The sequence below is a fragment of the Aspergillus ibericus genome (assembly GCF_003184845.1).
Source record: "Aspergillus ibericus CBS 121593 unplaced genomic scaffold BO80scaffold_28, whole genome shotgun sequence".
In the NCBI taxonomy this organism is placed as follows: Eukaryota; Fungi; Ascomycota; class Eurotiomycetes; order Eurotiales; family Aspergillaceae; genus Aspergillus; species Aspergillus ibericus.
In genome coordinates this window covers 389,221-404,381 of record NW_020292126.1, presented here as the reverse complement: position 1 = coordinate 404,381, position 15,161 = coordinate 389,221, and the positions used below count along the sequence as shown (strand labels likewise).

General features: G+C 50.4%; 6 protein-coding genes across 6 annotated transcripts; 3 read left to right on the top strand and 3 right to left on the bottom strand.

Annotated features, from left to right (window-relative positions):
* Positions 1 to 5,316: 5,316 nt before the first annotated feature.
* On the bottom strand, positions 5,317 to 6,593 carry BO80DRAFT_446522 (uncharacterized protein; the record flags this gene model as incomplete). Its single annotated transcript, XM_025721559.1, has 5 exons — positions 5,317 to 5,674; positions 5,720 to 6,192; positions 6,238 to 6,305; positions 6,350 to 6,406; positions 6,452 to 6,593. 5 exons carry the CDS (start codon positions 6,591 to 6,593, stop codon positions 5,317 to 5,319), a joined length of 1,098 nt encoding a protein of 365 aa, XP_025573879.1.
* A 1,339-nt stretch (positions 6,594 to 7,932) lies between these two features.
* BO80DRAFT_126563 (alkene reductase) lies at positions 7,933 to 9,732 on the top strand. The gene is made up of 3 exons (XM_025713537.1): positions 7,933 to 8,490; positions 8,538 to 9,173; positions 9,220 to 9,732. Exons 1-3 carry the CDS (start codon positions 8,233 to 8,235, stop codon positions 9,580 to 9,582), a joined length of 1,257 nt encoding a protein of 418 aa, XP_025573878.1. The 5' UTR covers positions 7,933 to 8,232; the 3' UTR covers positions 9,583 to 9,732.
* Positions 9,464 to 11,127, bottom strand: BO80DRAFT_126529 (SDR family NAD(P)-dependent oxidoreductase). Its single transcript, XM_025713536.1, has 6 exons — positions 10,676 to 11,127; positions 10,256 to 10,619; positions 10,098 to 10,210; positions 10,023 to 10,045; positions 9,924 to 9,976; positions 9,464 to 9,881 (listed from the first exon to the last, which is right to left on the bottom strand). Exons 1-6 carry the CDS (start codon positions 10,722 to 10,724, stop codon positions 9,689 to 9,691), a joined length of 795 nt encoding a protein of 264 aa, XP_025573877.1. The 5' UTR covers positions 10,725 to 11,127; the 3' UTR covers positions 9,464 to 9,688.
* A 149-nt stretch (positions 11,128 to 11,276) lies between these two features.
* Positions 11,277 to 12,102, top strand: BO80DRAFT_426529 (uncharacterized protein; the record flags this gene model as incomplete). The annotated part of the gene is made up of 2 exons (XM_025719788.1): positions 11,277 to 11,419; positions 11,482 to 12,102. A coding segment is annotated over exon 2 (292 nt), but the record flags the coding sequence as incomplete, so codon positions are not given.
* On the bottom strand, positions 11,980 to 12,697 carry BO80DRAFT_426528 (uncharacterized protein). The gene has a single exon (XM_025719787.1). It carries the CDS (start codon positions 12,204 to 12,206, stop codon positions 12,009 to 12,011), a length of 198 nt encoding a protein of 65 aa, XP_025573875.1. The 5' UTR covers positions 12,207 to 12,697; the 3' UTR covers positions 11,980 to 12,008.
* A 703-nt stretch (positions 12,698 to 13,400) lies between these two features.
* erg4A (c-24(28) sterol reductase) lies at positions 13,401 to 15,048 on the top strand (the record flags this gene model as incomplete). The annotated part of the gene is made up of 4 exons (XM_025717921.1): positions 13,401 to 13,432; positions 13,491 to 14,312; positions 14,356 to 14,687; positions 14,732 to 15,048. The coding sequence occupies exons 1-4, from the start codon at positions 13,407 to 13,409 to the stop codon at positions 15,046 to 15,048; spliced, it is 1,497 nt and encodes a 498-aa protein (XP_025573874.1). The 5' UTR covers positions 13,401 to 13,406.
* Positions 15,049 to 15,161: the final 113 nt, after the last annotated feature.

The following is a 15,161-nucleotide window of genomic DNA, read 5'->3' as shown; positions in this document are numbered from 1 at the left end:
TATCAGTATGCGATGAGGTGATATTTGCCACTTATTGGTATTGACTATGCACGTTAAATGAAGGCATGGATGAATGGTTGGTTGCTGGTGGCGATGCTGAGTAATACGACATTGCACTGCATCCGAATATATTAATGCCAGTTTTGATAAGGAATTCTAGGAAGGGAGGGATACTGCGCTGGTTCATGCATGTATACTGCATTGACATAATAGAAATCCAACGAAAAGAGATGAATCAAGTATGTCATGTGTAATGCAAGTATCGCAAAGTCACCCTATTTTTGGGTTCGGTGTGTAGATCTCTATTTCTGTGTATATGTGTTGGTGTGTGCGGGTTGTGCATGTGGTGGTAGGATAGAGAGGAGGTTCGTTCGGTCCCGGACACCGCGTCCGAAATCCCTGTTGGAGTCGGAAATAGAGCTGGCTTTAGTGGAAGATGAATTTCCGACATCCCTGCACAATGGAAACTACCCGAAGGTGATAACCGGACCGAATCCAGCGATCGATTGGGAGGGGAGGGGGATGTTGGTGGTTTGTGCGTGGTTACGATGTATCTAGACAGGTTTTTTTATGCTAGGATGGTGCGAGGCTACGTTCTGATTGGATGATTTGTAATATATTGTTATTTTTGGAAGAGAACATTGTCATATGTAGAAACGTACATGTTGGGCAGGTCTGGCGGCGACAGAGGACAACTAGTGGACATGCACCGTGAGAAAGATAGGAAGACGCAGCCGGGCCATACTATCGGTGCTTTGCTTGTACTCGAATATTTTGAGAAATTCCAGAGATGTCCAGATGGCATTGAGATAGATACCAAGGACGACACAAGTAAAGCAAAAATCTAGAAGGAAACTTCCTCGCGTGGGAACTAGTATGAAGACTGAACTCGTTGATTGCGGCATAGTCCAGGCCCAGGTAGCAACACCTTATACCCTTCCCCGGTGTGGAACATAAGGAAATGAATTCCTTCGATTACCCACGGTCTTTGATCTTTGATCTTTGAAAGAATGATATAACCTGCAATAAGAGCAACATATGAAGAACCTGTCGAAACCATTCTGGCTTCTCATATGGCCTTTACGACCGCAAAGACGATGTCTCTTTCTGGCGAACACGCCAGCAAGCATTTTGTATAATGTTCCATTGTGCCTTTCCCCGGGGTATTTGCTCGTTGAGACAATATCTGTTCTCCTCGGTGTGCTTTTCTTTTTGCGGTTGGGAAAATGTATTCTCTTCTTGCTGTTTCATCTTCCGTCCCTGGTCGTTCTTTCGAGTCGCATTTGGTATATTGACCCCGATGAAATTAGGGTTCATGGATATACCCTGTTTGGGAGGGATTCCGAGGTGTCTGGGGTATTGTGGGTTCTATCACCGAAGATATGAGCGTCGCTCCTTTCTGCTCTGCGGTAGATGTCCGTATTCTGTGGGATTTCACTATGCTAGTACGCCTTGTTTCTTCACCTGAAGATGGTTTCCATTTGAAACTAAGGGGTCCATTTTGGCTTCATAGGAAGATCCTTTGCTGATTCTCTCGCTTGACCGAGACTTGAGGTCTTCTTTGCTTCTCTGCTAGGGGTGGCGAGTATGGTTGATATCGTAATATAGTTCGATGATGATATTTGCATTAGCAACGGCCGAGATACACTGACAAGCATCTGGCACCCATCCGAGGAACATCCGGTGACATTCTCGTTGTTCTCCCAAGGAAACCACTGTACTAGAAGCTTGAGTTCATCGAAGCAATGTTTCGGTTTCCGCTTGGTCGACAGGCGCTTGTGGCTGCTCTCCTAGTGGTCCAGAGATATCACCATCCAGCTGCCGGGCTTTGATCGACGATTATTCATCCCATCTCGTATATGGTAGTCTGGATATTATCTGTCTCCTTCTCTTTCTGCGTATATTCTCCGTCACTTCTCTCCTTGTTACCTGCTCGTGGATATTGCTTCCAACACACTGGAGATGGCATCCGGTAGCGTAGCTGATTGATCAATGAGAGTCTCCTTCACGTATCACTCACTCATTAGCTTTAATATAGACCCTTGGGATTTAATCTTGACCCTGGTGATGATGACTTCTTGTCATGTTCCAGGAAGGGATATCGATGGTCTTTGATGGGTAAGTGTCTGGAATGGCAGAAGGCGAGTATACACCATATCACCACCTGCACGTTGAGTGGGTTATTTGCTGTCCATATCATTTTCCGCTGGTAATGGAAAGGTTATGCTCCCAAGATCTGGGCAATATTGAGAAACATGGTTCTCCATGGTAACTCGGCACCGTTGTGAGAATTATACCCGCTCCTTCCGCATAGGTTGTAAAAGATTGACCGCATGAATCCGGTACCACCAGTGGAAAAGCTGACCGACTTAGCCACAACACACGGATTTTATCATCGGAATGGATTGATGCCGGTGATGCATAGCGCATGCGTCAAGGAAGGGCTCTACCTGAAGAGTCACCTCTGCATCATCTATGCATGTCATCATGAAGTAGAAGTGGGACTTCCTTGGATATATCCAGCGAGAATGGGAAGATGGCAGATGCGAAGGGTACATCGGATACCAAAATTTGCATAGAGACCCTAACTCATAATCCTCTGACGGCACTGTGCCAACATGCATCGTGGACAGATATGGGTGACTCAGACTGGAGGACAGGATATTTCCAAGATATCACATGGCAGTCCAATCAGAGCAGTTAAAACATCATCGAGTCGATTATGCTCGCGGCACTCACAAGAGGGTTCCGGTCGAGTATCGTATCTGCAATGTGGATAAAATGGCTCATTTACCTAACTGGATGCTGCGATGACGGTCACGGTGATGATCTTACTGTTGATATAACCAGAGTCTGAGCAACCTAGTTGGTAATGGTATGTGTCAGGGTGCTTTAATAGACGAGGGTCTGGACCTAGGAAGGATTATTCTTAAACGATCGGGACCGACAATGGTCGTGTGATCGAATATTGTGCCGATAGTGACTTAACGGGGGTGTTTAGCCTTCTGCACACATTAATATGCGGTCATTTGTAGTCGACACGGTATCTGTAGCCCGTGATTTTCCATCGATACCACAGTAAGAGGTACTGGATTCGATCATCTAGCCGACTATTCTCGAATGCTTGCATGCATACCACACTGGGCACTGTCTATCTCGACACTGCTATGTATCTTCATTTTCGATTATTCTTGTGGTCTTGCTGTAGATATTTCCATCGGAATACCAGACATAAATGTCCCAGTAGTTTGAATTCTTTACGTCCTTGGTCCCCTTGTGACCCTATAAGAATCGCAGCCGCAATTCACGGCATTACCGAGATGCTGCAGGACGATTGCTTATCCCTTCAAACGGACAATATTCCCCATACCGGTACAGGACGATTCCTTTCCATATTTGAATGTCAGAAACATTGTTAGCTCAGAATGTATCTGATTATCAACCGGACAGTCAGCCGCATGATTCAATTAGGCTTCTGGCAGGGTCAGTGCATGCATCGATAGTCACATTCTGAGTTTGTTTATCGCCAGGATGATGAATGACACGCTAGTCGAGTGAGGTATCTTTGCCGCAGCATCTGCCGACTCGATATGTTCATAGCTTATAGATGGAGGTCAGCTTTGTGCCAAGACGATCGTGCTTTGTTTCCGTATGAATGACCGTTAAATGGTGATAACAATTCCTTGTCTTCCGTTGACTCAACAGGTCATAAATCCTCGGTAAGTCCCCAATGCCTCTCTTGCTTCAAGCGAGGTTGATAACAGGAATACCAACCTTTATGTGTCATGCATCTGGTATTCTTCCGATGTATCACCACATTTCCTGTTGAAGAAGCCATCCCAACCAGGCTAACTCTGCCACCATGATGCCCACTCCATAGACAGAGAACACCATGTACTGGCTGTAATGATATAGCCCCGAGTCGAGGGCACGAATAATCGATCGACCCCACCAACCCGTCAGTTGCACACAACCATCCTATAATACGCTTATATCACGATAAGTATCTATTAATCACACCCCTGAAACAGGGCTATCTCCATTCGGTCCCTGCCTTCTAGGACTAATCATCGTCAATCGCTGTAACCCTACCCATTCTCAAGTTCTCGTTGAACCTACAGACACCAAGTAAATTCCCCCCTCCACGATAATCCGGGCGGTTCGCAACGTTGGGCTTGATACTGTCATGCCATGCGTATAGTATACCCCGGCCATCATTCCTGGCTATCCACAGCTCAGTCTACAAAGAGACAGATACCATCGGTGACTATCCCGTCGTGTCAAATCGGATGATTTGGCAGGCGCTGATTCTCCCCTCTTGGTGAGACATACCATCAACGATCTCAATCAAGACCACTGGTATTACCTGCCCTTCTTGGAGGATTAGGCCATGTTTGGGGGTTTCTCCAATAGTAGCATCGTGCAAGGGTCAGTACCAATCAATCGCGATAGCAGAAATCACGACAGAAATGCTAGGTCTTAGTTATTATTAGTCTCCAGAAGCCCTGATAATCCCCTTTCTCTCGGGGGTCATGGTGTGAAGCGATATCTGATCCTGATGTTGAAGAAAGGGTCTTACCCTGTCGAATACCCCGCCGTATTCGTTTCCATGATATCAATCTATAACTGAAGTTTATGTCTTTTCTGACCAGAGTGAAGTCCAAGAATAATTTCACGCTAAGTTAAACGGCTGGTTTCTGTCTGGCCATCCTTTTCTCGATGATATGCCCGGATGTGGAAATTGAGTAAGCGCATGAGAATATCGATGTTAGGATTCATCCCTCGGATTACTTTCCAGAGAATCTATATCTCCCTCTTCAAGATTCGAGCGAGGGATTCATTAAAAGGATGGCGATTTAATCATGGACGAAGCGTAGGATGGATAGATACTAGGGGAATATGCTGCGCTGTCTTCAATTTTGATATCAGGGGTATGTAGAGTAGATCTCAAGTATTTGTCCGAAGTATAGGAGAAGGGGGAGATCTCATGCATGATGCTTGATTGCGCTGTATTCCAGGTTCTGAGATGGATGATCGATTAGGAGAAGGAGTGTGGGGACATTCTGGATTTGATCGCTATATTTATCCGGGGGTGAATTGTGGGGATCGAGTGGTTGAATGGTTTGGTCCACGGGGAATTGGGGGGAAAATCAGGGGTGAATCGTCCTCCCTTCCCTTCTTTTCCCAGTGACAATACCACTACCATTCATCATCCCCACTCCATAAGTAATTATTACATAGAAAATCTATTAAATAACGTAATCGATCGCTAACCCAACAAACACAAAAGCCACCCAGGTATAAGGAAAGGTATAATCATGCATGATAATCACCATGATGGCTCTCATTAGTACTCGCATTCGTGACCATTTCCACCGTCTGCGACACATCCACCGTCTTATGAATCCCCCCGATATCTGCACCGGTATCCATGTCCACCGTCCCTGCGAAGGTGATCAGATGCGACTGGTCGCAGGCGGATTCGGTGCCGTCGGCGCGACGGGATGTTCCGAGTGAGAACCGCTTGTTGCTGTTTTTCAGTTTGCTTAGGTTGACGGAGGAGTCGGGTTCGTAGTAGCGTTGGGAGCTGTATTCTTTCTTGCGGAGCTTGTTGATTAGGATGTTCACGGTCGGGAGACAGGCGCAGATCATGGCGACGCCGCCTTCGGCGTTTCTGCAGGGGTTAGAGAGGTACGGACTATGGTGAATGGAGACTCACCCTGAGAGGATGACAATCGTAAAGACGATTGTCTGGTCGTTGGAACTGCCATCGCGCAGGACGAGCACTAATCGGTACAGACTGAACGCTGTGGCCAGACCACCCGCCGATAACATGCCAATCACGCGCAGTTTCTTGCTCCGGGACATTTGCAGCGACCAGGTCAGTGGCAGCGGCAGGATCAGGATGATAAAGTCGGTCACCACACTGATGACGGAGTCGGCAATCAATGCAGCCCGTTGGTTCAGACACGATGCCTTCGGATCGAGGGTCCAGTAGCCCGGAACCGGATCGCACATGCGGATCTTGATGATTTCCGCAATCACATAGTATACACAGAGACAGCCGAGGAGGATGTAGATGAACAGAACTTTGGATCGGTAGGGACTGAAGATGCGGATGAGGATGGAAAGGAGGGCGATTTTGACGAAGAGGGCCATGGGGCAGTAGAGCACGGTGGCGACGTAGCAGAACTGTCTCATTAATAAGATTCCATATACTGCAGTGACTGAGTATACCTTTCGGAAAAGCACCTGATGTGCTGGCGAGACATCATCGATGTGGTAACCTCCGCCATAATGGCCCACTGACACTGTTAGACAAGTTGGGGCGATGGAGTAACGAACATACCTGCTATGGCAATGCCACAATATCCCATGAATAATACCCATGCGATCAGACAGGACCCTATTCCAGTTAGTATGTATGTATGCCATCGAGAATAGAACGTACAGTCTTCCACCCCCACAAACTGCTTATAGTAGATGCGAATCGAAAATCGCAGCAGCACAAACACGCTCACGATCGGAATACACAAACATTGCGTGACAAAGTTGATGGTATTGAGCACATTGTGAGGATCGCTGAGTGACATTGCGTCGGGTCAATGCGGCCTCTTCCCAGGCACAACATGGAGAACATATGGATCCTGACCGTGGGGAGACCAGAGATTTATAAATAGGCTTATTGCAAGTTCAACACGCTAAGACTGCGAATCGTGCCCGTCTAGCCAAGCACACAACTGCATTGTCCGGCGGAGCCGCCTAGAGAAGCTCATTCTTGGGTCGGAAGCTGGGAGACGACTCCGAGAAATGACTTCAATGGCGCTGGCCCATGATCGTCCCGCCCAGGTGTAGATGGAAAAACCTTAACAGGGGACAGCACCCCCCCGATGCAGTTGGTCTGGGAGGCGACGATGGAGCATCCGAAAGACCCGATCGTGATAGGCCCCAGCCGGTCAAACGTCTACCTGTTTTGGGACATGATGGACAGGGAGAAGCAAACATGCAGCTTGCATTCGACCATCGTGTTTAAGCTTGCCACTGGGGCGTCGCACGCGAGCTTCTATCCTCTTGTAGGTTACTCTGTACAGTCGGGGGACTCCGGCCCCAACCATGGTTCGAGAAAGTGACACCTGTCGGCGGGGTCGGGCTATCTGAATGTCTCATTGACCTGATTGACGGCTTTGATTTCATTATCTAATTAGCGCTGGACCAACCCCGATGAATGCGTAGGGCGTCGGAGATATCACGGACCTGGGAACAGGAGTAATAACATGTCGATTATTCCCCCAGGCGCTCGTTCCACTGCCAATAGCTCGTCAAACTACTTATGCACCAGATCCTGCCGCAGATAGGCCGTGGCAACATGCACTATCTGTCATGGCTGCAGACGAGGGATCGGCGCGACCTGAGCCAAACCGAACCAGGGAACTCGGTGCCGGGAACTTGGGATGGGTCGTGCACTGCAAGAGTCGAGAACTCAAGCTCCATAATATTCTCCCATCATGGATTCTCACAAGCCTAGCAATGAATCTATCGAGTTACCGCGGAAGTTGTTCTCCGGCTGAGACGCCGACCCGTGCCTTAGTGCGCCCTAAGCAGCCGCCAAGAGACGCGATAGGGGGAATTTGACTTTCGCTTGCTTTCCCAGTGGAGCCCCTGATCTCGACCATCCCAATTATTCTCTGGTCAATGTGATGGCTCACATTCCTCGGCTTATCCGTATGCCTGGTCAGAATTCGCCCCAGATCATGTATTCAGCAGGTGGCGGATTTAGCTCTGTTGGCTTCCATCCTTCCAGGAGATATCCCTGCTTCCGATCAGCAAGGCTGCAGGAGGCTTATAACCCACGCGGTTGCCACGCGAGTGCAGAAATCAACAGTGAGGCAGAGGCAGAGGCACTAAACGATTAACTAATCCGTTATGCAATCGCTGGTGACTGGTGGCCGCGCCTCCACTTCTCAAGGTTCAGCCCGTCTCGCCATTTAATTTCTCGTGTCCTGGACGCTCTGGTTGGGTTCCAGGAACTGTCAGGCTCCATCTGTCACCCCTTCGGGCAATGGGTCCATCACTCGTTTCAGTCCGGCGGAAAGGAGTGGACATGGTCAACGATGAAGCGAGTGAGGGGGGACGCGACAGCCCGTGTGACCCAGGGGTCATACCCTGCGGCCTGCGTGTCTTCGCTTCTCACTGCCCCTTCAGGAGTCATCGATTGAACTCAACGAGATCACAATGACCGTGGACCAGGTCCCAGGAGCAAACTCCAGGCTGTTCCAGCCCCTTGCCATTGCCAATGGCAAGCTCATCCTCAGTCACCGAGTGGTGCATGCCCCTCTAACTCGTAACCGGGGCGAGCCGTTGAACCCAAAAAGCACCGCCGAGAACCCCAATCAGATCTGGTATCCTGGGGATCTGGTGGCTGAATATTATCGTCAACGGGCCACTCCAGGTGGGTTAATCATTTCGGAGGGCATTCCTCCATCGCTGGAGGTAAATCCCCATCCCGCTGATGTGTTATCGTCGGTTAACCACAGCAGAGCAATGGAATGCCCGGTGTCCCCGGTCTGTTCACGGACGAGCAGGCGGCCGGATGGAAAAGGGTCGTCGACACCGTTCATGCCCAGGGCGGTTACATCTACTGCCAGTTGTGGCACGCCGGTCGTGCTACCATCCCTCAGATGACCGGATCTCCGCCCGTGTCTGCCTCCGCCAGTGTCTGGGATGACCCGAACGAATGCTACAGCCATCCCCCGGTGGGATCATCCAAGCCGGTTCGCTATGCCGACCACCCCCCGATCGAATTGACCGTGGCACACATCCAGCAGACCATCCAGGACTACTGTCGGGCGGCCAAGACCGCCATGGACATCGGCTTTGATGGAATCGAACTTCACGCCGGCAACGGATACCTCCCCGAACAATTCCTCAACTCGAACATCAACCAGCGGACGGACGAATATGGTGGCACCCCCGAGAAGCGTTGTCGCTTTGTGCTCGAGTTGATGGAAGAGCTGGCCCAGACGGTGGGCGAGGAGAACCTGGCAATTCGACTCACTCCTTTCGGACTGTTCAACCAGGCGCGTGGCGAGCAGCGCGTGGAAACCTGGACGTTTCTGTGCGAGTCGCTGAAGCAGGCACACCCTCATCTGTCCTATGTCAGCTTCGTTGAGCCGGTAAGCATGTCCGCGAATAAGCTCCTCCGCTTGCTAATGTTGTCAGCGCTACGAGCAAATCTTTAGTTACGAAGAAAAGGATGCGTTCCTCCGCAGCTGGGGCCTTCCGAACGTCGACCTGACCTCCTTCCGCAAGATCTTCGGTTCCACACCCTTCTTCTCGGCCGGTGGCTGGGACCAAACCAACTCGTGGGGAGTCCTGGAGGAGGGCAAATACGACGCCCTGTTGTACGGACGGTACTTCACCAGCAACCCGGATCTGGTGGACCGACTGCGCAAGGGCATCCCGTTGGCCCCGTACGATCGCACCCGGTTCTATGGGCCGTTTGAGGATAATGCGTTCCACTATGTGGACTATGAGCCGGCCGCGGAGAACTCGACGTCTTTCAAAGTCCAGAGCCAACTATGATTGTTGCACATCCTCATGATGCCATGCTGATTCAGTAGAATTAATAGAATAGTTTCGCTTCCATCTGGGTATGTCGTGCGAAGATCATTGATATACATAAATTTGCTCAAGCCGTATAGCCGCCGTCCACCACCAGGGCCGAGCCGACCATGTAACTGCTCATGGGGGAGGCCAGGAAGAGGATGGCATCGCCAATTTCCTCGGGTTGGGCCTGGCGACCGATGACGGCGCGCAGCTGCAATTCGATGTCCAGATAGCCTTTCTCGTACCAGTTGCGGGTCATGCCGGTGTCCGTATATCTAAATCATTAGCTGGGTTTGCAGTGGGCAGGAGAAACGTACCCAGGGCAAATGGCGTTGATGCGGATTTCCTTCTGAATGTATGCTTTGGCGTCCTACTCCGATTAGCTTACGATCGGGGAGTTCATCGATGCGACCGACCAATTTCGAGATGGCCACCACCGCTGCACACATTAGCAACAGTCATTGTTTGAATATCAGGGATAAGCAACTCACCGTGCTTCGCAGCCGTGTATGCCATCAGTCCTGATGCTCCAAGCGGGGCCGTGAGTCCAAACATCGAAGCGACATTCACGATCGTTCCCCGACCGAGTCGCTGGCCGCGCGATCTACAACATTAGCCAGCAGTCCCTCCATCGGGCGGATGAACATACTCCTGTGTCAGCATCTGTCGGATGACGGCTTTCTCGCAGAGCAGCACGCCAGTCTGGTTGATATCAATGACTCTCTGCCATTCCTGGACGGAGAGCTTATGTGTGGGGATGCCCATACTGCCCGAGATGCCGGCGCAGTGGACGGAAATGTCGATGCGTCCGAACCGCTCAACGGTGCGACGGACGGCCTCGTCGACGGCTTCTTCCTTGGAGACATCCCCGGCGGTGGTCTCGACGGCGACCTTGGGATGCGCGGTCTGGAGTTCGTCCTTGGTGGATTGGAGGAGGGCGGGGTCGAGATCGAAGAGCGACAGGTTCTCGATGCCGTTCTTGGCCAGCGTGAAGGCGGTCGTGCGCCCGATGCCTGAGGCTGTTAGTGCCCCGCGATGCATGGATGGGATGGGATGGTTGGGTTGGTACCTGCTCCGGCGCCAGTGATGAATGCGGTTCCGCTCACGTTGCAAGCCATGGTGTATAGCAATGGTGTATTCTAACCTTCTTGCTCATCACCCTGACTGTGACAGGGACACCCTTTTATTTCTTTCTGTAGTCAGACTGTTGGGCGGGGTATTCGCTGGATAATCCTTGATCCGGTGTGTTGGTGAGCTGCCAAGGCTGTCATCCTGGCGATGCGAGGGATGTGGAGTCAGCGACGATGCTGAGGTGGGGTCCAATCCTCGGATGGGAGGATTCCGAGCAAAGGATTGCCTCACGGACACTTGATGGCTGATGCACATATCCATGCCTGTTATGGCACTGTACATGCTACCTTTGGGGATACTAACATTGCTGTTTGATCCCTTGGGTAAAAGGTAGGCTTCAGTCAAGATGGCCCTCCGTCATACGTACCCCTCCGGCTCTCCGTTTTGGCCCCCATGCTACTAAGCTGGCCAGACCGGTCTCAGCTGAAGTGTTGGGATCGGCGCCTTGCACAAGTGCATATTCAGGCATAAGACGCGCAAGGCTGATTCCTGCCATTAATAATGGAGAGGCAGTAGCTGTCGGATGCTCTCGTGGAAACTTCCGTCAAAGAAATAGATCATATTCTCATACACCATAAGCCATGATATAAGCATAATCCATAAGCCGAACACGCCAAACCATATCTCATATCCAAACATAAAAGACGTCCAGAAAATCAAAACCCATCAAACAAATACATCCCTATCCCCATCACCATCATTAGCGCCGTCTCAAATATCAATCAACAAGTGAGCACAACTTACCAGCCATGAACCCAACCACCCACCCCCAGTGACGAATTCAAACCACATCCCCCGGATGCATCATCCCCTGCTGCTGCACCGGATACACCACCGCCTCCGGCTTCTTCATCATCCCCTCTTTATATTCCTGTCCATTCTGAGTCCTACTCTCCTGCCCCGGAAAATACTGATACGGCGGCACCCACTCTCCCCCACCCTGCTGCAGCTGTTGTTGTTGCAGCTGTTGCTGATGCGGATACATGAACTGCTGCTGCTGATACTGCTGTCGATAATACTGCGCGCGGGCTTTATCTTCGCGCCGCTCGCGACGTTTTCCGTGCAAGTGGCGGATGACGAGGAAGATGCAGACGCCGACGAAGATGATGAAGAGGATCGGGATGATGATGATTTTGCCGATGAGTTTGCCGACGCCCATTTTGATTCCTTTGCCTTAGATGGAAATGAGATGGGGGTGGTTGGAGTAGAGGTGGAGGTGGAGAAGGATTGGAAAAATGGAGGATGGAGGGTTGGTTGTCTTGTAGTGTGATTTAGGTGTAGATATGTCTGAATGTAGGTAGACAGGTAAAAGACAACGTTCGTAGATAGTAGTAGGGTGTAGTAGGGTGTAGTAGGGTGTAGTAGTAGTAGTAGTAGTAGTAGTAGCAGTAGTAGGCGGTAAAACAAGCACCAGCCAAGCCCTTCCACAACTTATATATCTCTTCCAGACCAGCCCTACCCGAGCCCATCCCGTAGGCAATCACATTAAAAACCCCCTCCCTTCAGCACGGGGTGCGCACATCCACGAGTCCTCACCACAGTGCTCAACGAGCGCTTCATCGAGCACGCTGATTTGACAGCAATCAGCCCTGAGGTGACATGCAAGCGGGTTCACCTGCGCCGGGCTGATCACATTGCAGCGGGGATGATGATTGGTGCATCCCAGCAAAGCTTGGTTTGGGAGGAGGATTGTCGTGGATGAGGGAAGGGCCAATCAGAGGGCCGAGGTTAGCGCTGCGGGTGGGAAAGTCGCGCACGGAAGGTGGTCCATAGGGCTGGAGGGCCCGTGGAGGAGGATTTGGGATGAGAGGGGTAGGTGGTATTCTTGATTTCTTGGAGGTTATTGGGTTGGTTTGGTGGTGGTGGTGAGCTATTTTTATGTTGGGTGGGATTGGGGGTGCTTTTGGTCGGGGCCCTGGTGAAAGTATACGGTTTGGACAACGGGCAAGGTGGACAGGATGTTAGCCAACAAAGAGGCGGAAATGAGGGGAATAGGGCTATCAGAGAGATAATGTGTAAAATTTGACGGATTTGCCAAGAAGGAAACTCCTGGTTGTACCACTCATAAAGCATCACTTCAACCAATCAGAAGGTGTTATTGTGAAAACCGTCGATGAATAGATATGCATAACCTTAGTCAGCGTAAATGGTGTTATGCAACATATACTGAAGAGCGAACAAAGCTTGCTTCTCTTGCTTAGCATACTGTCCCACGCCTATTTCTTTGCTTTGATAGTACATGGAGCCGATGGCACAATGGATCTTCCAATCTAAGCCGATCTGTGAGAGATTACTTCTCGCGATAATTGGCAGGGGTTTGGTCGCAGCCACAATACCTCACAAGTCCTCATCCTTTCCTTTAAACCATGCTATGCCATGAATTATGCCACAACGATTAGATTATGAGTCCCCTGCGGAATACTTCATAATGCTGAATAAAGCCATGAATGGATTATCTATCCTACTAAGAAGGGGTCGTAGCTCCTATGAATAGCACAACGAGCCATTGCCGAGATTTCCGGACCCGCCGCGGACTCCGCGGCGAACACGGCGGGCGCGGGTCTCGGAGCATAGCTATACAATTTGCCAGCAACGGGGTCATTTTAAATGCTGCGATTGCCTGTATGTATGAGAATATCATGTCCAATGCTATCGGCTTGCAAGACAGGATGGCTGCTAGAAGTTCGGCGACAAGGTGAGTCATTGTTGCAAGTGTGATTTTGCTAATATATATTGACTAGGGATGAATGCAGCCACCCAACAACAATGACTTCGAAGGATGCGCTCGAGACCTCCCATGACCAGCACGGCGATGAGAAAATCACCTTCGAGTTTGGCGGCGCCCCTGGGGTGACCCTCGTGATGCTCGGGTTCCCCATCATCATGTACTACATGTTCATCGGAGCGACTCTGTATGACGGTCACCTCCCGTTGCCAGAGGAAAATCAGTCCATTACCGAGTTCCTCTCCCATCTCGTTGACCTCGCATATACCCACGCCTATCCCCATCGCAAAGCCTGGATCATATACTGGACCTTTCTGGTCTTAGAAGGAGTCGGATACCTCTACCTTCCCGGGGTATACGGAAAGGGAAAATGCCTGCCTCATTTGAACGGCAAGCAATTGGACTATTACTGCTCCGCGGCGGCATCATGGTATGTCACCATAGTTGCTGCCTTGGCCCTTCACTTCTCCGGACTCTTCCGTTTGAGCACACTCGTCGATGAGTTTGGCCCGTTGATGACCGTGGCTATCTGTTCGGGTTTCTTGGTATCGATCATTGCGTACGTGTCTGCATTCGCAAGAGGCGCACAACACCGGATGACGGGGTCTCATATTTATGACTTCTTCATGGGCGCGGAGCTGAACCCCCGGTTGTTCGGGTGGCTCGATATGAAGATGTTCTTCGAAGTTCGCATTCCCTGGTATATTCTCTTTCTCTTGACGCTCGGCACTGCGCTGAAGCAGTGGGAAGATTATGGATATGTGTCTGGGCCGGTGTCGTTCCTGCTCATGGCGCACTTTCTTTACGCGAATGCCTGTGCCAAGGGTGAAGAGCTCATCATCACTAGTTGGTATGTACTGAGCTCGGTGGATGGACGAAACTGACTGATTCAGGGATATGTATTATGAGAAATGGGGCTTCATGCTCATCTTTTGGAACCTAGCTGGTGTGCCCATGAGTTATTGCCACTGTACACTGTACTTGGCAAACCATGATCCGGCAACATACAAGTGGAATCCCATGGCACTGGGACTTTTATTCATTATGTACCTCTTCGCATACTGGGTGTGGGATACCTGCAACAGCCAGAAGAACATTTTCCGAGCCCAAGAGAGAGGAAAGCCGGTGAACCGCAAGACGTTCCCTCAGCTACCGTGGAGGTCGGTGAAGAACCCTGTCTCTATCAAGACGAAAACAGGAGACTCAATCTTATGTGATGGATGGTGTAAGTACCTCACCCGTGTTTTGAATCAGACTAACGAGGTATAGATGGCATGGCACGAAAGGTCCATTATAGCTGCGACTGGTTTTTCGCCCTTTCCTGGGGTCTCATAACCGGCTTCAACTCGCCCTTCCCGTGGTTCTACTCGTGGTTTTTCACCGTGATGATAATCCATCGTGCTCATCGGGACATCGAGCGGTGCCGTGAGAGATATGGAGAAGCCTGGCGCGAGTATGAGCGGAGAGTTCCATATTTATTCATCCCGGTGAGTTTCCTGACTCTGCTTCTGATTCAAGCTAACGTGAAAAGTATGTCTTTTGAGATCATGACTAGACGGTTTTCCACGACACAAGGACACGTTTAGAGGTATCGCGGAATAGGTGCCCCTTATCCGGCAAATAATAGAACCGTATCTATGGTCAGCCATGCATCACCTATATACCTGTTGCCAGATCCTATAATTCATGGTTTAGATGA

Coding starts and splice junctions, on each gene's coding strand:
- BO80DRAFT_126529 (XM_025713536.1), bottom strand. CDS start 10,724: ATGGCTTGCAACGTGAGCGGAACCGCATTCATCACTGGCGCCGGAGCA. Junction 10,046..10,097: donor ATACACGGCTGCGAAGCACG/GTGAGTTGCTTA, acceptor TAATGTGTGCAG/CGGTGGTGGCCATCTCGAAA. Junction 9,977..10,022: donor TGGTGGCCATCTCGAAATTG/GTCGGTCGCATC, acceptor TAATCGGAGTAG/GACGCCAAAGCATACATTCA.
- BO80DRAFT_126563 (XM_025713537.1), top strand. CDS start 8,233: ATGACCGTGGACCAGGTCCCAGGAGCAAACTCCAGGCTGTTCCAGCCC. Junction 8,491..8,537: donor GCATTCCTCCATCGCTGGAG/GTAAATCCCCAT, acceptor TAACCACAGCAG/AGCAATGGAATGCCCGGTGT. Junction 9,174..9,219: donor ATGTCAGCTTCGTTGAGCCG/GTAAGCATGTCC, acceptor TAATGTTGTCAG/CGCTACGAGCAAATCTTTAG.
- BO80DRAFT_426528 (XM_025719787.1), bottom strand. CDS start 12,206: ATGGGCTCGGGTAGGGCTGGTCTGGAAGAGATATATAAGTTGTGGAAG.